Source organism: Oryctolagus cuniculus, chromosome 12 (genome assembly GCF_964237555.1).
Source record: "Oryctolagus cuniculus chromosome 12, mOryCun1.1, whole genome shotgun sequence".
Lineage (NCBI taxonomy): Eukaryota > Metazoa > Chordata > Mammalia > Lagomorpha > Leporidae > Oryctolagus > Oryctolagus cuniculus.
Window position 1 is genome coordinate 18527788 of NC_091443.1, and position 23519 is coordinate 18551306.

Genomic DNA, 23519 nt, shown 5'->3' on the forward strand with positions numbered 1-23519 from the left:
GGGTCCCTCCAGAGCGCCTGCGCTAAACCCGCTTCTCGGCGCCATTTTGTCCTGGCAGCGGTGGCCGCGGCTCTACCGCATTTTGTGTTTGTGGACCGAAGGGCTAGGCGTCTTCCTCCGGTAGGTCGACTTCAGTGCGGCACGCGTCCACCTGCCCGTCCAGGGCAGCTCCGAGTGGAGGTCGGAGGACTCGCAGAGCAGTCTCGAAGGGCAGTGGGCAGCCGCGGGTGTCCGAGCGGCTGGGGGATGGCGCAGCTGCAGAGGCGCTAGCACCGGAAGTGGAGGGGCTGGAGGCGGCCATGGCCGAGTAAGTTCCCGGAGCGGCGGGGTGGGGAGCAGGGGCGGGCGGAGAGGGGGCGAGGCTTCCTCTCCCGCCGAGAGCGAGCGAGAAAGAGGCGGTGGGAAGTCGCACACGCCCGCCTCGGCGGGGAAGCTGCGGGTCCCCGAGGGCGGGGGGGGGGGGTGTCCTGCGGTCGCGCCGCTCCGGGCAGTCTGGCTCCCGACCTGAGGCGTTGCGGGGCCTGGCGCGGGCGGCCTCCCTCACGGAGGGCGTGGGCGGGGAGGGTGCCGAGCGAGCGAGGCCCCCGCCGCCGGCTGGAGCGGCCGCGGCCGTGGTTGTCGTCGAGGGCTGAGGCCCTCTCCCCTCGCGCGCCTGGGGCGGACGGGGGTCTCGTTCTGCTGCCCGCTTCCCGTCCGGCTGATGCTGACTTCTCCCGCAGCCCCGAGTGGAATCGGGTTACTTCGTAGGATGAAACATGAACTTGGGAAATAGCGCTAATCCATCTTGGCTGAGTTTACTCCGCACGGGGACAGCAAAGCAGCGCGCGCGTGTGTGTGTGTGTGTGTGCACGCGGCTCGCGCGCGTGTGTGTGTGTGTGGCTCGCGCCAGCGCTCCTAGCGAGGCTCGCTCACCTGCATGGGTGCTTGTCCTTAGTCCTCGTGTGTGTGTGTGTGTGTGTGTGTGTGTGTAGCTCGCGCCAGCGCTCCCAGCGAGGCTCGCTCACCTGCACGGGTGCTTGTCCTTGGTCCTCGTGTGTGTGTGTGTGTGTGTGTGTGTGTGTGTGTGTGGCTCGCGCCAGCGCTCCCAGCGAGGCTCGCTCACCTGCATGGGTGCTTGTCCTTAGTCCTCGTGTGTGTGTGTGTGTGTGTGTGTGTGGCTCGCGCCAGCGCTCCCAGCGAGGCTCGCTCACCTGCATGGGTGCTTGTCCTCAGTCCTCGTGTTTGGAAACCTGTTGAGGGTGCTGGTGCTCAAGGCTGCCAAGTGAATGGCTGACTCTGTGGTTGGGTGGGTGTGGGGGCAGCTGTGCTGCAGGACGCAGGACATTTCATTGACACGTCTCCCGAGGTAGCACTGCGGTGAGAAGTCTCTAGAACCGGAAGGGCCCCTCAGAGAGGTTCTCCTGGGCATAACCTGTGCGTGACCGAGAAGGGAGGGAGCGTGGTTGAAGGGCGTTCGCTTTGGCCCAGGGTTCGAATGACCTCTGAGGTGACATTTTAGGGTGAAATCCCAAAATTAGATACTCACTCGCATGGTTTTCATTTCTGGATTTGAAAGCAATGATTTCTTCGTGAAACGCAGAATACTTTCAGGATCTTATCTCTTTAAAACTTTATGATACAGAAAAGGTTTTGTCAGAGTATTTAGGAATGAAGCAGCTTTTTTACAGAAAATAAGAAAACTCTCAGCTTCCACTACCTGTTTTTAAAGTGCTTTTATCTTATACAAATAGGTAATGCAGTGGGTATTTGGAAGTTATTTTTTAAAAAATACTCAGGAAAATAAAGGTATCTTGGATTTCCTCCACTGAAAGGTAATTACAGTTTACACTGTATTACATTTTATTTTCATACAGAAGGTTTTGCTTTTTTTTATGGCTTTTGTTCTGAACCATTCAAACAGTGCTAATTTTGTTTTACTGTTTTATTTGTAGGAAACTTTGGGAACATTGGAAACTTTGTCCATAAGGCATCCTTCATGGCTACATAATATTATATAGAATAGATGAATAGTAACTTGTAAGTGCAATAATATGTCAGTAAATATTCTTGTACATCTTTTAGCAAAATATTGTTCATAAGAACTCAAAACAGTGGCTAAAATGTCTAGATACGTGGATTTCGCTGCACAACCCTGAATTTTTATTTTTTTATTTTTTTTAAGATTTATTTATTTGAGAGAAGAGTTACAAGCAGAGATAGGGAGAGACAGACAGGTCTTCCATCTGCTTGTTCACTCCGGGAATGGCCACAACAGCCAGAGCTGGGCCCATCTGAAGCCAGGAGCCAGGAACTTCTTGTAGATCTCCCATGTGAGTGCAGGGACCCAAGCAGTTGGGCCATCCTCTTCGGCTTTTCCGGGCCATTAGCAAAGAGCTTGATGGGAGAGGAGCAGCCAGGACTCAAACTGGCGCCCAGATGGGATGCCTGTGCCTCAGGTGGAGGCTTCACTTACTACCCCCACAGCACCAGCCCTCTGATTATTACTTAGAAATAAGTTCCTAGAAGTAGAAACAAAGACCAGAGGGATTTGTGTTAAGGCTTTGGATGCTTGTGCAATTGTCCCCCGGATTTTCTTTTTTAAGTTTTGAATTTTATCTCTTGGATTTGTAAAACTTTTTTCACTTAATGGTTGACGGTTCATAGAGTGCTACACAGAAATGACATTTAGGGCATACTAAGAACAAATTATGTTATGGTGTAGTGAGGTGATTTTAACTGCACTGTGTTTTCCTGCAGTCTTCCCTAGAAAGTTTCCCTTCCTGGTGTGCTTTCCTTTTTTTTTTTTTTTTTTTTTTTTTGACAGGCAGAGTGGACAGTGAGAGAGACAGAGAGAAAGGTCTTCCTTTGCCGTTGGTTCACCCTCCAATGGCCGCTGCGGCCGGCGCACCGCGCTGATCCGATGGCAGGAGCCAGGTGCTTTTCCTGGTCTCCCATGGGTGCAGGGCCCAAGCACCTGGGCCATCCTCCACTGCACTCCCTGGCCACAGCAGAGAGCTGGCCTGGAAGAGGAGCAACCGGGAAAGAATCCGGCGCCCCGACCGGGACTAGAACCCATTGTGCCGGTGCCACTAGGCGGAGGATTAGCCTAGTGAGCCGCCGCGCCAGCCTCCTGGTGTGCTTTCTCCTTCAGTGTTTTTGTGACCTCCTCCCCCGTCCATGCCTTCCATTAGGGTTTCTTTGCAATTGTGTGGCTCTTCCTCAGTTTGAGATTATGTTCCCAACAGACAGCTTGTATTTTTGTCACTGTTAGTTCCTGCACCTGATTGATACATGATAGGTGCTTGTAAATATTTCCTATGAATGTTTATCTACATTTGTACACAAAATATGTGAAGAAAGCTAGTTAGTTTTTATAACCAGTGATTCTCTTCGGAAAATTGTGTTTCACAGATACTATCCTAACCTTTAAATTTTTTAATATTCTAGATTAATGTAATGCTGAATTGGTTTGTAACTGCCAATAAAATACAGATTGAGAGAATCCATTAATATTAAAGTACTAGTTTGTCATTGCCGGTCTTTTAAATTCTTCAGTCCTTTTTTAAGGATTTTATAATATCTTAAAGTGAAAATGAGTATGAATATGAACAGTTGCTGTACCATCTCAATTACAAAGAAATTGTCAAATTTGAAAGAATGATTTGGTAACGGTTTCACAGGAAAGTATAAAATAATTAGCTGCCTATTATGGTGTTTTTGACCAGAATCAAAATCAAGACATCTTTATGAGTCAGTTTGTATATTAATGTGGGTCTCATTTCTATGTTTTTTAAGGAGTGCCTAATATTTTTATTACAGAACACTAGGAGAATTATAATTTTTTTTAACCAATGAGAACTCTACAATGTAAGAAGAGATCTTACCAGTGAGTGTTCAAGAGCAAAATGTTACTGTTTTTGTTTCTCACTTTTTTTTTTTTTTAAAGATTTCTTTATTTGATAGGTGGAATTACAGACAGAGAGAGGGAGAGACAGAGAAGTCTTCCAGCTGCTGGTTAACTCGCCATATGGCTACAGTGGCTGGAGCTGGGTCCATCCAAAGTCAGGAGCCAAGCGTTTATTCTGGGTCTCCCTTCCAGGTGCAGGGCCCAAGCACATGGGCTGTCTTCCACTGCTTTCCCAGGTGCATTAGCAGGGTACTGGATCGGAAGTGGAGCAACTGGGACTCTGTCTGTATGGGATGCTGGCGCCACAGGCAGAGGCTCAACTTACTATGCCGCAGCACCAGGCCTTGTTTTTTTCTTTTTTTAAAGGACAGTCTTAAGTTGTAAATATCTGAAGTATAACATATACAAAATTAAAATAAATCTTTGTTTTTTAGATTAAGACTGATTTTGTGGAACAGTGAAGCAAGATGTTACAGTTGACTTGAGATGCTTTCTGTTGAAGATTCTGTTTCTGGTACGTAATTTTACTTAATTATCCTAAAGTAATCAAGATTGGCCATGTAATGTGTATATGTCTCTTGAAAAATGGTAGAATTTAACTGTGGTTATTTCTGTAAATGTCAGTATATGTTCAGAAATGGAACTGATTGCAATGTTAAATGGAGCTGCTTTTCTAAAGATTTAGCTATTTTTTTGGAAAGTTACGTAATTCACTTGTAACGATAGCAGACTGTGCTCTCTAGATGGTCTTTTGCTATGTTAGATTTCACCGCTATTTTTTAGGACCACATGGAAACAGATAATGGTTTTCTTTCACATATAATTTAGACTAGAATGACAGCATGTTTTAGGACTTCGATTCCAGTAGATCTAGGTTACCTAATGACTTTGTGGAACGATCTTTGTTCTGTCAGTAAAAAGGAGGACATGGTCAAACATGTGGAAAGTTAGTCTAAGTAGCTCTTTCAAAAGAATTGAGCAATTTAAATAGCTTCTTAAACATTTAAACAATGGCTTCTGATCCCATTTGTGAAGGGTTTAATTAATGAAAATTAATGAAAAAATGCAAACTGCATGAATTTAAAAAAATTTTTGCCCCAAAATGGACTCATTTTTAAATTCCATTTTCCTGTAGATTTTGTGAAGCCACCTTGCACAATCAGCTACGATTTCTAAGAGACAAATTGTCTTAGAAAACAAAGCAAAATGAAATATATTTAGTGATTATTGAAAATTTCTCAGTGATAGTGAGATATTAGAAGAAAGGATATTCTGGTTGAATGGAAGGTTGTGAGCAAAGATGTGATTATATAAGCGAAGTCATGTTAAACAGTGAGTGAACCAGTGTGGAAGGGATGCCTTGGCTAAGGATTATGTTAAGAAAATTGTGTACAGGGGCCAGCTTGTCAGTGTCTCCAGAGTTAGCTTCACATCGAGATCATTTGGAGTCCTTGCCCTCTAGTCAGGTTTCTAGAGAACTTTGAAAGGTGCAGTATGAGCAGAAATTGAAGATTATCTTTGTTTTTGTTTTGTTTTCAAGTTTTGTAAATCATAATGGAGCTAAACAAAAAAATGCCACTTTTAATCCCAATCTAACATATTTTGAAAATTTCCTTATATGCAAGTTCTTTCTTTAATTTTTGCTTTTGTTTGTGCCTTTAACATCCTAATGCTTATTAGAATTATTCAGTGTGATTGCATGGTCTCTGTAATAATTTTAATATCTGAAAATATTTCATCAGACTGCTTTGTCTTACTTCATTTTTGTTTTGCATGACAATTTAGGAATCTTTTTTTTTTTTCTTTTAAGATTTTATTTATTTATTTGAAAGAGTTACAAGAAGCAGAGGCAGAGAGAGAGGTCTCCCATCTGCTGGTTCACTGCGCAGATGGCCGCAATGGCTGGAGCTGGGCTGATCAGAAGCTAGGAGCCAGGAGCTTCTTCCAGGTTTCCCACGCGGGCGCAGGGGCCCAAGCACTTGGGCCATTTTCTACTGCTTTCCCAGGCACAGCAGAGAGCTGGATTGGAAGTAGGGCAGCCAGGACTTGGACTGGTGTCTTTAGAGGAGGTGGGCACTGCAAACAGTAGCTTTACCTGCTACACCACAGCGCTGGCCCCCAATTTAGGGTTTTTATTTTTTATTTTCATTTTTTGACAGGCAGAGTGGACAGTGAGAGAGACAGAGAGAAAGGTCTTCCTTTTGCCGTTGGTTCATCCTCCAATGGCTGCCGCAGCCGGCGCGCTGCAGCCAGCGCACCGCGCTGATCCGATAGCAGGAGCCAGGTACTTATCCTGGTCTCCCATGGGGTGCAGGGCCCAAGGACTTGGGCCATCCTCCACTGCACTCCCTGGCGGCAGCAGAGAGCTGGCCTGGAAGAGGGGCAACCGGGAAAGAATTTGGTGCCCCGACCGGGACTAGAACCCGGTGTGCCGGTGCTGCAAGGCGGAGGAGTAGCCTAGTGAGCCGCGGCGCTGGCCCAGTTTAGGGTTTTAATACTTAAATATTGAGCTGCAATTACTAGCTATGTGCATGGAGTATTTTATGACTCTTGACACATTACCATGTTGTTGTTACTGCTTTTTTAATGCTTATTTTTCATGTACTTTAAAGAGCTAGTGAGAGAGAGAGAGTGATTGTTCTTCTGCTGATACTCCTTGCCAGATGTCATCAACAGCCAGGTCTGGGCCAGGCCACAGCCAAGAGCCCAGTACTCCTATGTCTCCCACATTGGTGACAGGGACTCAAGTACTGGAGCCATCATCTACTACCTTCCCAAGTGACAGCTTTGTAATACAATGCCTTCTTCCCTTAATTCCATTTTTTAAGCCTGTTTTTATTTAAACCTAACCCTTACAGGATAGCATGTGAGCTTATAACATTTGAGCTGCTTTGTTACATATGTCAAGACTGTCTCTTCATTTAGATAGATATGTAGAAATATTCCTATTACAGCGTTAATTTAGAATTAAAATTATATAATCTGTAAAATCAGGGGGAAAGTAAATGTATTAAAAATTCGCACAGGCCGGCGCCGCGGCTCACTAGGCTAATCCTCCGCCTAGTGGCGCTGGCACACCGGATTCTAGTCCCGGTTGAGGCGCCGGATTCTGTCCCGGTTGCCCCTCTTCCAGGCCAGCCCTCTGCTGTGGCCAGGGAGTGCAGTGGAGGATGGCCCAGGTGCTTGGGCCCTGCACCCCATGGGAGACCAGGAAAAGCACCTGGCTCCTGGCTCCTGCCATTGGATCAGCGCGGTGTGCCGGCCGCAGCGCGGCAGCCATTGGAGGGTGAACCAACGGCAAAGGAAGACCTTTCTCTCTGTCTCTCTCTCTCACTGTCCACTCTGCCTGTCAAAAAAAAAAAAAAAATTTGCACAGTAGTTTACAACATTGAGTTTTTAATGAATACATGTTTATAATTTTTTTGTTTGTTTTATTTATTAAATTCTTTGAAAGGCAGAGTTACAGAAAGGCAGAGGCATAGTTAGAAGCCTTCCATCCACTGGTTCACTCCCCAGTTGGCCACAACAGCTGGAGCTGGGCTGATCTGAAGCCAAGAGCTTCTGGGCTTCCCACATGGCTGCAGGGGCCCAAGGACTTGGTCCATCTTCTACTGTTTTCCCAGGCTGTAGCAGGGAGCTGGATCAGAAGTGGAGAGGCGAGGACTTGAAATGGTGCCCACTATGCCACAGCGACGGCTCCTATGTGTATGTTTTTATTGCTTCATTTTTATTAACCCCTTGCCTCTGAGACCTTTTCCAAATATTCTTAAATCTTTGTGGGATTTTAGGTTTTTCCTATGCTCCCACATTATGATGGCTTTAAAATTTGTACAAAAATAGGAGGATCCTTCAAGTTTCAAAATGTGTAGGTGTGGCAAAGGTTTTTTTATAGAGAAAATTGTACATCCTGTCTGTCCTGTCTGTAAAATGGGAATGAACTCACCTGACAAGATTGGGATTACTATTACATGAGCTGGTACATGTAATGTGCTTAGAATGCTGCCAAGTATTTAGGAAGTGCTTAGGGATTAAGGTGGTGGTGTGTGTTGAATGCTATTACATGAACGATGCTTCAGGAGAGTTTAAATGAATACATTCTCATATACAGAAATAAAGCAGAGAGGCCCTCCTGGAGGTCATAGCAACCTTTAATCCAACCCTATTTCCTGCTTTTGAAGTATCATATGCTGTAGCCACTCTGAACTTGTCATGGCTCCCCAGGTTAAGCCCTGCATTTTTTGTAGTTGTATTTATTCATATGGTTTTTATCATCTGGAATGTTAACCGTATTTCCATATGTTGAAATGCTGCCTTTTAAATTAAGCTTTCTGGGGTCAGCGCTGTGGTGCAACAGGTTAAAGCCCCAGCCTGCAGTGCCGGCATCCCATATGGGTGCTAGTTCAAGTCCCAGCTGCTCCTCTCCGGATCCAGCTCTCTGATATGGCCTGGAAAAGCAGTAGAAGATGGCCCAAGTCCTTAGGCCCCTGTACCTCGTGTGAGAGAACCTGAAGAAGCTCTTGGCTCTTGGCTTCAGATCAGCTCAGCAATGGCCGTTGCAGTCATTTGGGGAGTGAACCAGCAGAATGAAAGACCTCTCTGCCTCTGTCTCTCTGTAACTTTCTTAAAAAATTAATTAAGCCTTCCAGGCCGGCGCCACGGCTCACTAGGCTAATCCTCTGCCTAGCGGCGCCGGCACACCGGGTTCTAGTCCCGGTCGGGGCGCCGGATTCTGTCCCGGTTGTCCCTCTTCCAAGCCAGCCCTCTGCTGTGGCCAGGGAGTGCAGTGGAGGATGGCCCAGGTGCTTGGGCCCTGCACCCCATGGGAGACCAGGAAAAGCACCTGGCTCCTGGCTCCTGCCATCGGATCAGCGCGGTGCGCCGGCCGCAGCGCGCCGGCCGCGGCGGCCATTGGAGGGTAAACCAACGGCAAAGGAAGACCTTTCTCTCTGTCTCTCTGTTTCACTGTCCACTCTGCCTGTCAAAAAAAAAAAAAAAAAAAAAAAATTAAGCCTTCTGGATAGCATTACAGGTATAACTGTAAGTAATACCTCCATGTATATAAACTTAATTTATTTCCTTCTACATGATTTCTGTCACTCTATGTATTGCATTTTGGCTTTTTATTATATCCATGTGTGTTTGACTATGTTATAAGACCTTTAGAGAAAAAATTCACCTTTGTAGTTTCAGAACCTATCACAGACCTTGGCATTTAGTAGGTACTCATTTGTACAGACTAAAAATTGTACTTATAAAGAACAAGTGCATGAACAGCGCCACGGCTCACCTGGCTAATCCTCAGCCTGCGGCGCCAGCTCCCCTGGTTCTAGTCCCTGTCGGGGGGCCGGATTCTGTCCCAGTTGCCCCTCTTCCAGTCCAGCTCTCTGCTGTGGCCGGGGCGGGGGGGCAGTGGAGGATGGCTCAGGTGGTTGGGCCCTGCACCCTCATGGGAGACCAGGAGGAAGCACCTGGCTCCTGGCTTCGGATCGGCGTAGCACACTGGCCATAGTGGCCATTTCAGGGGTGAACCAATGGAAGGAAGACCTTTCACTCTGTCTCTGTCTTTCTCTCTCTAACTCTGCCTGTCCAAAAAAAAAAAAAAAAAAGAACAAGTTCAAGTCACTAAAATTGTGCTTTCTCAGAATTAGTACATTGGACAATATCCTGGTTAGTCGTTTAAAATGAAATCATTTGAGGCTTTATAAATTGAGTCAGATTTAAGAGCATATAAGGGATAGAGTCATAGGGGAATATTCACAGGTTAGAAGTTTCTGTTAGAATTTTTTTTTGAAGATATGTATGTGTGTTCAACCACCAAGGGGTTGTTCACACCACCTAATTTTACACACTTCTTTCTTTCCTTATTCTCAGTGGTATAAGGCTGTGGAGTTTGACCAGGACTAAAGGTACTAAAGGTATTGTATTGCCAATAACAGAAGGAATATATGTGTGTGTGTGTGTGTGTGTGTGTGTGTGTTTATGTGCTACCTGGCTCAGTAAGTGAAGCCATAATCTCCACTTTTGAGTACTTTTTTTTATTGAAATACATAATGCCTATGAGAATAGGAACTAGAAGATAATGTTTCATAAGGACACTTGATCCGTGGTTACTGTGATAATTGACAAGGGATTGGCTTCAAGATCTAGAATAAATAAGAATGATGGGCTTTGGGGACATACATTAAAGTATCAGGCTCATGGTAGACATTCATAGAGCTAAAGAGATGATTGTGTACTGTTAGCTCAAAAATTCTCAGAATATTTACAGTAATGCAACTCAAATTGGATTAAATAAGCATCCTAAAATAGAAACACTGGATTTGAAAACCAGATGTTATGTGTTGTAATCATAATCCTGCTACTTACTGGCTGTGCTTGGGATACGTCACAGCATGCATTTTTTGCTGTTTGAGCATGAACGACATGCCTCTAGGTATTTACAGCTTTTAATAATTTAAGGTTCCAATCCAGTACTATATTTTTCAAATAGGAATCCCAAATATTGTCTTACCCAGCTGTCCCTGAAAGGTTAACTGTTATTTAACATCCCCTGAAAATCAGATATTAACTATGTTTTGTTTTGTTTTGTTTTTTTGGACAGGCAGGGTTAGACAATGAGAGAAAGGTCTTCCTTCCATTGGTTCACCCCCAAATGCTTGCTACGACCGGCGCACTGCACTGATCCGAAGGCAGGAGCCAGGTGCTTCCTCCTGGTCTCCCATGCAGGTGCAGGGCCCAAGCACCTGGGCCATCCTCAACTGCACTCCTGGGCCAGAGCAGAGAGCTGTACTGGAAGAGGAGCAACCGGGACTAGAACCAGGGGTGCTGGTGCTGCAGGCTGAGGATTAGCCAAGTGAGCTTCAGTGCCGGCCAGAAATTAACTCTTAATTTTAGCACTGAAGGAAGTTATTGATGTTCCTGTTGTATACAATCAATTTCTGACAAATTTTAATATCTCACCTAACTCATTTTTATTTAATAGAAATTCTCATCACTTTAAGTGGGTGTCAAATTGATATTTCAAATAATGTCTAAGTAAGACCACTGGTTAATTTCATTTAGTAAAATTTATTTTATGTGCATATGTACAGCTGCACATGAATAAAAGGACAGTGCAGTATCATTTTCAGTTCAGTTAAAAAAACATGTATGATTCTGTGACCCACATAATTGGTTTTAGGACTTAGTGTAGGTCTCAGCCTGCTATTTTAGGGCAAGGAATGAACTAGGTAATGTAAAATCTGTTGGGTTTAGGTGAAATCCTCAAAGGTTAAGATACAAATTGTTACTTGAGAAGGTCTTTAGTAGTTTAAAGGCCCTGGCGGCAGATGGGCGGGTTATGGAAAAGTTTTTTGTATGTCTAGTATGTATGTTGTTGAGTATGCTGATTCTAGTGGCCCAATTAGAGCTCTGAATATTTATATTTATTTATATTTTAAGGTTACCTCAAATCCTGTGGAAAGCAAAGAAAATGGTTTTTTCCTTAAGTGGTTCCTTCAAACCAAACTAGAATTTTTTACTGCTTTTTAATATTTATATGCAATTTTAAGGCTGTGTTTCTAGTGTTTGTTTGATTTCAGTGGCTTAGATCTTAGTCAGACGAGTCAGGAAGGGGAGTTTTTTGTGAAGGAGCGTAACAGAGAGAAAAAATGACCTTTCTGTTTCTTCCTCCTTTAATATCACATGTTGCCTGTAAGATCTTACAGTTAACAGGGGCTTGATAACCCAAGTCACACTTCAGCTGTTCTCTTCTCACATTTGAAGTTCTACGTTTTATTGCATAGTCATGAAGAGCTAGTCTGTTAATAAATACTTAGGCCTCTAAACTTGTTTCTCTGTATGTCTGCATACTTCCTCTTCTGTCAGATTTCCATTTAGAGAAAAAAATGGATTTTAGAATAGTCTAGTTTGAGTTTCATGTTTAACGCTTCTAAATTTCAGTTTGAAAGCCATCCGGATATCTAGAGGAGAGAAGAATGGTGCATCCTGTCTAGGCATAAACTGATTTGTAATACCATGAGAAAGAGGATTGCCAGGAAGGAAGAGAAACTTTGCTGTCAGAAATACTTAGTATATGACTTGCCAACATTGTGGCTTGCCTTTACTTTTCATGTTGAAAAATAGTTGAGTTTGTGAAGGAACTATTATTCTGCCTATGCAGTAAGTATCTATGTTCATTTCTAGTGGATTTTTCTTTCGGAAATATGTGACAACTCTATTCAGTCATGTTTACTGCAGTTATTGTAGGAACAAGTCAGAGGTCAGATGGTAATTAGAATAGAAGTGGGTTCCATTATGAATGTGCAATGTCTTTTGGGGGACAGTTGCAGTAAAAAAATCTTAAGAATCTTTTGCAACTTAACATAGTGAGAAAATAGAATATGATAACTTTTAATTAAATATTAACAATATGTCAATAGAACATAGTCTGCAATGTGAACATAAATCTTTAACTGGTATTGCTGGTAAAAGAATCTTGTATTCTTTTACAGTGGTAGAACCAAACCCTTTTATAAATTTCTCTTCAACTAAATTGTACTGACTTACAAAGCAGTAAGTCAACTGTGTTTCTCTCTCAGCCTATCAGTAAAATGACAAAGCTGCTTTTTTAAACCCTGAGAATTAATGAGCAGTTGTGCAGTGTCTCCCTTACCGGCACCCTGGTTCTTTGACCTCATGTTGGAAATGTTCCCACACTCTTATATTGTCCTCTTTGGAGAACTGGTATTATATTGTAAAGTATTTTGGCCGGTGCCGTGGCTCACTAGGCTAATCCTCCACCTTGCGGCACCGGCACACTGGGTTCTAGTCCCAGTCAGGGCGCCGGATTCTGTCCCGGTTGCCCCTCTTCCAGGCCAGCTCTATGTGCAGTGGAGGATGGCCCAAGTGCTTGGGCCCTGCACCCCATGGGAGACCAGGAGAAGCACCTGGCTCCTGGCTTCGGATCAGCGCGGTGTGCCGGCCACGCTGGCCATTGGAGGGTGAACCAACAGCAAAGGAAGACCTTTCTCTCTGTCTGTCTCTCTCACTGTCCACTCTGCCTGTCAAAAAAAATAAATAAATAAATAAAGTAACTTGTGGTTACTTTAAAAAAAAAAAAAAAGTTAATGGAGGCCGGCGCCGCGGCTCAATAGGCTAATCCTCCACCTGCGGCGCCGGCACACCAGGCTCTAGTCCCAGTCGGGATGCCAGATTTTGTCCCGGTGCTCCTCTTCCAGTCCAGCTCTCTGCTGTGGCCTGGGAGTGCAGTGGAGGATGGCCCAAGTTCTTGGGCCCTGCATCCCATGGGAGACCAGGAGAAGCACCTGGCTCCTGCCTTCGGATCAGCACGGTGCGTCGGCCTCAGCGGCCATTGGAAGATGAACCAACAGCAAAGGAAGACCTTTCTTTCTGTCTCTCTCTCTCACTGTCCACTCTGCCTGTCCAAAAATAAAATAAAGTATTTTAAAACATCTAAATTTCAGCCAAATACTCTGCCTTTTGTTCTGAGGTGTTGTGCTATTCTTTGTAAAGATGTATGTATTTGAAAGGCTGGTTCACTCCCCAAATGATTGCAGCTGCCAGGGAAGCCAGGAGCCAGGAAATCCATCCAGGTCTCCCATGTGGGGCCTAGGCACTTGGGCCATGTTCTTTTGCTTTCCCAGGCTCGTTAGCAAGGAGCTGGATTGGAAATGGTGAGTTGAGCTACTGCTCCAATACAGTATGCTGGCATCTGCTGGCATCTCCAGCCCTGTGTTTGTTTTGCTTTTTTTCTTTTTTATATGATGGGTTTATTTATTTGAAACAGCAACAGTGAGAGAGAGAGAAATCAAGATCTTCCATCTGCTGGTTCGAATGGCCACAATAGCTGGATCTGTGCCAAGCTGAAGCCAGAAGTCATTACTTGTCTCCCACAGTGGCAGGGCTCAAGTACTGGAACCATTATCTGCTGTGTTTCCAGGTGCATTATCAGGAAACTGGGGTGGAAGCAGAGCAGCCTGGAATTGAACTGGCACTCCAAATGGGACGCCAGATACCTGTATCACAAGCAGCTTCTTAACCAGCTGTACCACAGTGCTGGCCCTGTGGGAATTTTTTGGGCCACAGTTTGAAAACTAATTGTCTATTAGTTCGTGAATTCCCACTATCCTCTAAATTCTGTTCTTCATATTCTTTTTTTTTTTTTTAGAAGTAGAGTTACAGATAGTAAGAGAGAGAGACAAAGAGAAAGGTCTTCCTTCCATTGGTTCACCCCTCCCCAAATGGCCACCGCAGCCAGCACTGCGCTGATCCAAAGCCAGGAGCCAGGTGCTTCTTCCTGGTCTCCCATGTAGGTACAGGGCCCAAGGATTTGGGCCATCCTCCACTGCCTTCCCGGGCCACAGCAGAGAGCTGTACTGGAAGAGGAGCAACCAGGACTAGAACCCAGTGCCCATATGGGATGCCGGCACTGCAGGCAGAGGATTAACCTAGTGAGCCACAGCGCCGGCCCTGTTCTTCATATTCTTATGTTCTCTGTTTACTTTGTTTCACTTACCACCATCTCAGTTTTCTTCTGCTGTTGACATCTTTTTATTTTTTATGAATTTACTGATAAGAGCTCATCTGTCAGGTGTCCAAGAAACTGTTCCAGATCCCCTCTGTGTTTGTACTCATTTAAAAGGCAGAGTTTGGGGTCGTCACTGTGGCGCAGCAGGTTAAAGCCCTGGCTTGAAGTGCCAGCATCCCATATGGGCGCCGATTCAAGTCCCAGCTGCTCCTCTTCCAATCCAGCTCTCTGCTATGGCCTGGGAAAACAGTAGAAGATGGTTCAGGTCCTTGGGTCCCTGTACCTGTGTGGGAGACCTGGAAGAAGCTCCTGGCTCCTGGCTTTGGGTCGGTGCAGCTCTGGCTGTTGCGGACAGTTGGGGAGTGAACCATCGGATGGTAGACCTCTCTCTCTCTGCCTCTCCTCTCTGTGTGTAACCCTGACTTTCAAATAAATAAATCTTTAAAAAAATAAAAATAAAGGCAGAGTTAGAGAATCTTCATCCACTGGTTCACTCCCCAAATGGTTGTGACTGTCAGGGTTGTGCCAGGCTGAATCCAGGAACCAGGAGCTTCTTTCAGGTCTTCCCTGTGGGTGCAGGGACCCAAGCACTTGGGCCGAGTTCTGCTGCCTTTCCAGGTGCATTATCAAGGAACTGAATCGGAAGTTGGAGCAGCCAGGACACAAACTGATACCCATAGGATACCCACAGGGGATGCTGGCATTGCAGGCGGCAGCCTTAACCTCTGCGTGACAACAGCAGCCTCTGAATTTTGACCATTGTGAAGCTGGCTGCTGCTGAACTCGCAAAGCAGTCAAACTTGGTTATATATCAACAAGATGGCATGTTAGCCTCTTTATACTGATGATCCTCCTATCCCATTTCCCTTTCTCTGTCATATTTGTATATCCTTGGTACTCTTTAGGAATAATTTTTCCATATTACGGAGTCATAAAACCTGTTGGCTCTTCCAGAAAAAAAAATTTTTCTTACTAACTACCATTTCTGCCTATATCATATAGTTACAACTCTGTCATAAATGAATTTCCCTAAGTTTCTACTTTTTTGTTCATGTAGAAATCAAATCATATACTTTTTAAATTTTTTTGAGAGACAAATCTTCCATCTGCTAGTTTACTCCCCAGATGGTCACAGTGGCCAGGGTTGGGCCATTAAATTTAAATTTAACATTTCTACCTAAATATTTCCATCTTTTTGCCATTTTAAATGGTACATAATTCCCATTTGATAGGTGAAAACATTAATAAGTAACTTGTCTAAGATCACAGTTACTAAGTGACAAAACCAGACTGAAAGCTATATAAATTTATTAACTAATGTGCTGGTTTGAATTACATTGGTAGTTGTGTTATATTGGGTGGGGGTGGAAAAACCTTAACTTTTGTTTAAGATTTATTTATTTGAATGCTAGAGGGGCTGGCGCTGTGGTATAGCTGGTAAAATCACTACCTGTAGTGCTGGCATCCCAGACTGGTGCCGGTTCGAGTGCCAGCTGCTCCATTTCTGGTTCAGCTCTCTGCTATGGCCTGGGAAAGCAGAAGATGGCCCAAGACCTTAGGCCCCTGCACCAGAGTGGGAGACCTGGAAGAAACTCCTGGCTCCTGGCCTCAAATCAGCACAGCTCTGGCATTGACAGCCATTTGGGGAGTGAACCAGCGATGGAAGACCTCTTTCTGCCTCTGCCTCTGCCTCTGCCTCTCTAACCTGCCTTTCAAATAAATAAATAAATCTTTAACAAAAAAGGGGGGTGTGCAGAGAGAGATCTTCATCTACTGTTTTTCTTCCCAAATGGCTGCAAGTTCCAAGTCTGGGCCAGGTCAAATCCAGGAGCTAGAACTCCATCCGGGTCTCCAATGTGGGTGGCAGGGTCCCAAGCACTTGAGCCATCTTCTACTATCTTCCCAAGCACATTAGCAGGGGGCTGGATCAGAGGTGGAGCAGCCAGGACTCAAACCAGCACTCAATGGGACAACCTGTTTGTTGTGCCTCACTCTGCCCCTTCTTCTGCTTTCCCAGGCACTTTAGCAGGAAGCTGACTCTAGTGGAGCAGCCAGCATTGAACCAGATCTCCATATGGGATACCAGCATCTTAATCCACGTTGTTACCTGCTGCGTGACAACGCTGGCCCCATAACTTCTCTTTTCAAGAAAAACTGCTGTGTGCCTCCCTAACAGTATCCCCCCACATTTTCTAAGCTTCAGTTTTGTAGGTCTGTTCAGATGATAAACCATGCTCATTTTTGACATCTCCTATCAATACCAGTGAACCAGTGGCTTTTCTGATAGTATGCCTTAGTCTGCAGCTTATTAGTAGGATTTATTTCAGTAAGAAGGTCTATCTTTAGGCTTTTAAAGGCTGTTCATTTGCTCACCAGATGAGGTGCAAGGACATGATTCTTTTTTTAAGTAACAGCTAGTCTGGAGGCACACATTTGTTAATTATACCAAGACTCATAATAGATGCATATACATGACCAATGGTGGAATAAAAGCTTTCACCTGGTTGAGGTTACAGGCAGCCACACTCCTACTTTCATGTTTTAAAGTTCCTTTTTTTTCCCCCTAAGATTTATTTTATTTGAAAGGCAGAGCTAGGGAGTGGGAGAGGGAAGAGAGACAGGGTATCTTCCATACACTGTTTCACTCCCAAAATCGCCAGAAAGGCCAGCGCTGGTCCATGTAGAAGCCAGTAGCCACGAACTTCATCTGGGTGGGAGCACTGGTGCCATCTTCAGCTGCCTTCCCAGGTGCATTAGCAGGGAGCTAGATCAGAGCTGGAGTAGCCAGAACTCAAACTGGCACCCACCCATTAATGCTACAATGCCAGCCTCTGGAGTTCTTTTAATAGATTGATGATATTGAATGGAACATGAGAAGGGCTCTGAGCATGGAGAAACCTGTCAACATTAGAGAACTTTGTTGCACAGGTTGGTGGGAGTCCTTAGGAAAGACCAGTTAAGAAATGGCCGACAGGGGGAAATACAATATGGATATGGTGGAGTGTAGGAAAGTAAAACACAGGTCAAGTCTGGGTCCCCTTTCCAAAGGCAAGGAATTGAAGAGTTAAATGCAGTATTAGGAATTAGTGTTGCACATTAAAGGCATTTTCATTTGGAATTTCTTCTGCGTTTTTACTGGCATTTTGATAGGTGAATATTTTAGCCAGATGAACAAATTTATAATTTTAATTTGCTGCACTTCCTGAAGAGTACTTTCATGTTTTTCACTGATTTATAAATACTTTTTTGACTTGTGTCTTGATTTGCATTTTAGGTTTCTTCATGAAGGATGGGAATAAATGCAAATGGAAAATCAGGTAAGTGCTCTTATAGTCTTATCTGGAATCTCCGAATCAAAACATTGTTCTTTAAACCTTTTTATTTTCAGGTAACAGTATCAGTAGTTACTATAGTAAGGCACTCAATTCTTAAGTTCTGTATTCATGTCAGTAAAATGTACCAACTGTTCCTTTTGCCCAGAGGCAGCCACATCTCAACGACAGCCACAGTGTTGCCCCTAAATTTATTAATCTCTGTGTGGTGTGTATGACCATTAACTGTTGTCTTTCATAGTAGCTGTAGAGCTAGGGTTGTGTGTGTGTGTATTTCAGATAGTTTAAATTTGGCCTGGATGTTCCAATTCGAACCAGTTTTATTTTCTAAAGAGTTCTGTCAGGTATAATAAGAACTTAGTTAAGTTACACTCAGGACACAGTAAGAGGATTCATACTTTAGCCATTCCTATACTTCACTAACTGGAGACAAACTTTTCTGTCTTTAATTAAATTCAGATGTTTTTCCAAGGCTGGTACTTTTATCATTCTCAGGTAGATGTGAATTTTAAAACGTAGTTGGCAATTTTATATAAAAAACTACGGTAATGAAATTCTAGTTTTTCAGTTGATTCTATAGCAGCCATCCTATTCAGGCATAATTTGCTAAACGGCATACATGCTCAAAGTCCAGCAGTATGCTACAGTTAACTCAGTGATGAGATTACCTTCTTAGGAAAGCCTAACAGTTGATGGCATGAGCCCAATAAGGGTGTGTGTAGCTAGCCTGAATTCAGGCTGTTTGTTCCTCCTTTTAGTACTGCTGTTGAGGTTATGACAGCTGTTTATTGGTCCTTAAAATCCATGCCTCACCACAAAAAAATGAAAGTACCCATGACTGGCATGTTTGATAGTTGCTTTTGAAAAAAAACTATCACAAACTGATTTTTAAGAGATTAATTTATTTGAAAGAGCAGCATGCCACAGAGAAATCTTCCATCTGCTGCTTCATTCCCCAAATAGTTGAAACAGCTAGGCCTGGGCCAGGCTGAAGCCAGGAGGTAAGAATTCCATCTGGATTTTCCTACCAGGGCCTAACTGCTTGAGCCATCTTCTGCTATCTTCCCAAGCACATTAGCAGGGGGCTGGATCAGCGGTGGAGCAGCCAGGACTCAAACCAGCACTCAATGGGACAACCTGTTTGTTGTGCCTCACTCTGCCCCTCCTTCCCCCTGCAAACTGAAATTCTGTATCACATCTACAGTTTTAACTGTGGCTGGTGATCAACCATCATTTTACTAAATTATTTATGTGGGTAACACATGGATGCTCCTAGTGAAGCCCAGCAAAAATGAGATTTTTTAAAGGGATGGAATGGGGCTTTAAGTTTGATCCAAAGCCTCTATTTGCAATATTTTAACTAAGGAATTTTTAAGTAGCATATACCTTTATTTCAATATAAATGTTCTCAATCCCACCCATTTTGTCAAACAGATAGTAACCAAACTTCAGTAGTTACAAGACAAAAATTTAATGAAAATTGATCAGTGGGTTATTTATAATCCACAGGCTAAATATCACAAGACGGTAGTAGAAAGATGCGGAAGTAATTGTTACATATTGTCATCATCTGATTCATCTTCTTCCTTCAAAGATTCCTATTAAGAGAAAAAAGTAGCACTTAAAATCAACTTTAAATATTGTTACAGCCCACATGTAACAGCAAGTTAAGATACAGCAACCTGAATTTAAGCATTTATTAATGGTAACTGAAATTTAGGATGAAATTCAACTATATTCTTGTTCTGAAGATCAATGGATACTTGATGTATCCTGAAAAACCTTACAGTTTTCCCCAAGGGAAGAGCTGAATTTGGAAATCTGTTACTTAATTTGTTAAGTAACAATACATCATTTTGGTTAGGTGACTTACCTTAGCATATTTCTCTGCTTCTTCTCTTACATCTTTTGGAACAATTTCATGCCTTCCTTTAGTTACTGTAAATTAAGCCATATATTTAAATAAATTTAAAATGCTTTCCTATAAGTGATAGTCATTTGACCTTATTTTTTAAATGTTTCCTCATGAGATTTTATGTGCTCAAATTTTTATAAATTAATCCCAAGCATTAATTCATAGCATGAGATCAATTTTGGGCGATTTCTTAGATATTTCAAAAGAGATCTTCACAAACTCTGTTAAATACACAGAAATTACTTACATTCACCAACCCAGCTGAGCTCTAACTCAAAAGCTTTATCCTTAACTTCATCATGCACTATGTAAATTCTAGAAGGAAAAAACACTGGAGTCAGTGACCAAAACACTGCAGTTTACATACCCAGTCAGTACAAATTAGATTACCATCCATACCACAAGTTAAAATTATGTAGGCTGAAATCTGAATTACGAATATCAGAATAAGCTACAGAGGACTTGAAATAGACTGGAACACTTTCATTCTCCTCATAAATACTAAATGATAATTTGTTTGGCTTATTTTGATATACATTGCTTAAAAGCCATAAAAATCATCTCAAGAATACAGAAATGGGTAAAGTCAGGGTCACCACCTGAAGCCAGTAATGGGCAGGCAGCAGGTTCATGTCCCAGCTGCTTCACTCCAACCAAGCTCCCGGACATGAGAAAACCAATGGAAGATGGTTCACTACACAGAAGACCCAGATGAAGTTCCTGGCTTGAGCCTGGCCCACCACTGGCTGTTGCAGCCGTCTGGGGAGTATAAATCGATGCACGTGGAAAATAGTCTCATTTGTAACTCTTGAAATAAATCTTTAAAAACTTAAACATAAATGGGAACCAGGCCATCATTAACCATCCCTTCTCAGGACACTATTTTCTTTCATTAAGGAAATAAAGCCTAATAATTTATGTGCCCTATATAAGAACTTTTATTACATATCCGAAAAAGTAAAGCCTATATTTTTATATAAGTGAGCCAGCCTTATGGATCATGTATAGAAATAATTAACTTGTAAATCACACGATAAATAAAGTTTCTAAGCTTTCTTGGTAGTGTTTTGATTATTGTTATTTTGGGGATGTTGAGAGATTTGAGGTGGTGGAAGTTAACAAATGAAGCCCCTACGAACATTCACTATGTCCTTCACGCGTTAAATCCCGTTGCCCACACAGGAGCTTGTTTTCTCAGCATTCATTCTCATTCTTGAAATACTCATTTTCTTCATGAGGATTCTTAGAATGTTAAATTCTCTTCAAAAAATTACACACTGCTATTTTCAACCAAAATAGCCTCATATATATGCCAAGACAATGTGAAATATCTTTGTGTATAGTTAAGGAATATTTGAACTTACATTTTGGCAACTTCTTTAACAACATCACGGCAGGTCATTTCTTTCATCTACAGAAAATAAAATTATACATTTTCCATTTGTGTAACTGCACAACTGTTAGCACTAACTCATGGTCAAGATAGATTCTCAGATGTAAAAACAAAGAAATTCCAAAAAGATAAATTTCCTGATTTTTATTATTATTTTTAAATTAACATGCCAAAATTCATATTGGAGATAACCACTAATTTTCTGGTAAAACTTAGATAAGCCCAAGTCTAATTCTTAAGTAGACCCAGAGCAAAAGCTTGGTCATACTAGAATTCAACATACTTGGAGGGACTGTTGGGAAATCAGAATAGAAAAATAGCCTGTAAGCACTAACCATAACAAGTAAAGTAACCTGTAAGAAATCACTGCAAGAGATTTATTAATCATACACGTTTCAGGGTCAACGCAAAGTCTGAGCAAAGTGACATTTGTGTTGTGGATACCTTGAGATAGAGAACGTCAGAGAGTACTGAACACAGTAATCCAGACTTAAATGTCGTTCAATTACTGCAAATGGGGTTCATGATTTTTACTAATTCATTTTAGAAATCCTAAAGTTCAAATGATAGCTGTACAACCATCTGAGGAAGAAAAACACAACCCTAACACTGAGTTTAAGGATACAAATCTTGGGGCTGGCATTGTGGTAAGGCAGGTTGATCTGTTGCCTGCAACACTGGCATCCCATATGGGTGCTGGTTCAAGTCTTGGCTGCTGTACTTCACATCAGCTCCCTGCTAATGCACCTGGGGAAAAGGTGCAAGATGGGTCAGGTGCTTGGGTGCCTGCACCCAAGTGGGACACCTGGAAGTTCCTGGCCCAGCCCCAGACATTGCAGACACTTGGGGAATTAACCACCAGATGGAACATGGATCTCTGTCCATCTTGAAACACTGCCTTTCAAATAAATAAATCTTTTGTCTCAGAACAGCACGTTGGTACAACCGCAAAAGCAACATAAAATATTCTGTGAGGACAAAGGGTAGTTTAAAAGAGATGTAAAATAAGAAATTCAATGTGAACCTTGATAGTATAGTTCAAAGTTAAAGACACTGTGGAGACTGAGGCAGTTCAGTTATGGAATATAAGATGATGCTTTAAGTATGATATGGTATGGTATTAAAAGGAGATGAGTGATGATGCACTCAGATTCAGTGTCATCGCTGCAACTTCTCATAGTTTAGGGGAAAAAACAAATGGATAAAATATAGGGAAAAGTCTAAATAGACTTGTAACATTCTTACTTAGCATTAATCAGTTATACTTTTTCCATTCTAAACTAGAGGTAAAAGGAAGGGAAACAGTACTTTCCTATTTTTGCAAGTCTGTTGTAGTGTCAAGGCAGCCACAGATTAAACAGTAAATGCAGTTGTGTTCCAAAAGAACAGTTTATTCATCAGTTAAAGTCAGCTTTCTAAATTTTTAGCTGAGATTTATTGTTTTCCCCCTTTCTTACATGGATTTAGCCACAGAAAGATGTCCACATAGTATTATGGAGAGATGAAATGGAAAACAGAGTAAGGTGGGGAACTCAGCAGCACATCAGGAAGTGTGATGGACAAGCAAGAGTGGTTAAGATCTGAATACCGCTGACAGCCAACTTACTGTGACGCTAGGCACTGGGCTGCACTTGAGCTAAGTGATCTGCAAAGTCTCTGTCAGTTTAGTAAAATGCCAAATATGAATTTAGCTTTATAGGGACTTTGAGTTTATATTAAGTAAGTGCAAAACACTAATACAAATTTTCTAGAACCTGGCCTTAAATAATTGGAGAGTAATTAGTTGAGCAAGGTCCTATTATAGCACTAATATTAGATGTGTATGAAATTTTATCTCACTGTAATTTACTGAAACACTGACGAATCATGTATCTGCCTTTTAGGGAAGTTTCTCATAGGTAAGCAATAAATTCTTCGGGATCCTGATCAATATTAAGTTGATCAATTTATGTTTAAAAGGATAGCATGTTTTCATGAAAACTTCACGTGATAACAGCTGGGTTCTGGCTCTGGGAAGAAAAAGTGGGTAACTGTAACAGGCTAGGCGTCTTGCTCTAGCTAGCAGCAAGGTAAAGAGAAGCCCTGAGATCACAGACAGACACTGTCCCGAAGAAATGTTACAGAAAAAAAATACTACGTGTGACTTTTTATGACAGTAACTCAGAATTAAAAACACGCTACAGCTTGTGAAGCCATAAATGGGCTTCATGAAAGATTCTTTTTTTTTCTGTTTTGTGGGTTTATAGCAACCATAAAAATCAGAGGGATCTACAGCACAACTGTACATACGTTACCAGCTTTCCTACTCAGTACTTAGCTGCACAAAGCTCTGCTCTAAACAACCAAGCCACACTATAACCGTGGGTGAGGAAATTAGGCACACGAGGCAATTCAAAGATGGTGCCCAAAGGAAGTAAGGTGAGCGGAACCCAAAGTTGTTTACCACCAAAGCTAATTGGCCACAC

General features: G+C 42.7%; 1 protein-coding gene and 1 long non-coding RNA gene across 3 annotated transcripts in view; one reads left to right on the forward strand and one right to left on the reverse strand.

Moving 5' to 3' along the window:
* LOC103351263 (uncharacterized) overlaps positions 1 to 23519 on the forward strand; it is a 24775-nt gene continuing 1256 nt past the window's right edge. Inside the window, exons 1-3 of one of the 2 annotated variants that reach the window (XR_011380690.1) lie at positions 1 to 307; positions 4321 to 4400; positions 17689 to 17731. This is a non-coding gene — a long non-coding RNA (uncharacterized lncRNA). Of the gene's footprint in view, positions 308 to 4320; positions 4401 to 17688; positions 22441 to 23519 lie in introns of those variants that run through there. The other variant, XR_007910279.2, reaches the window with a different exon arrangement.
* PSMA3 (proteasome 20S subunit alpha 3) overlaps positions 19202 to 23519 on the reverse strand; it is a 22616-nt gene continuing 18298 nt past the window's right edge. Inside the window, exons 8-11 of the mRNA XM_002718271.5 lie at positions 21026 to 21072; positions 19909 to 19976; positions 19620 to 19684; positions 19202 to 19344 (exon numbers count right to left, since the gene is read on the reverse strand). Of these exons, the coding sequence (XP_002718317.3) occupies positions 19300 to 19344; positions 19620 to 19684; positions 19909 to 19976; positions 21026 to 21072 (225 nt within the window). The 3' untranslated portion in view covers positions 19202 to 19299. The remainder of the gene's footprint in view (positions 19345 to 19619; positions 19685 to 19908; positions 19977 to 21025; positions 21073 to 23519) is intronic.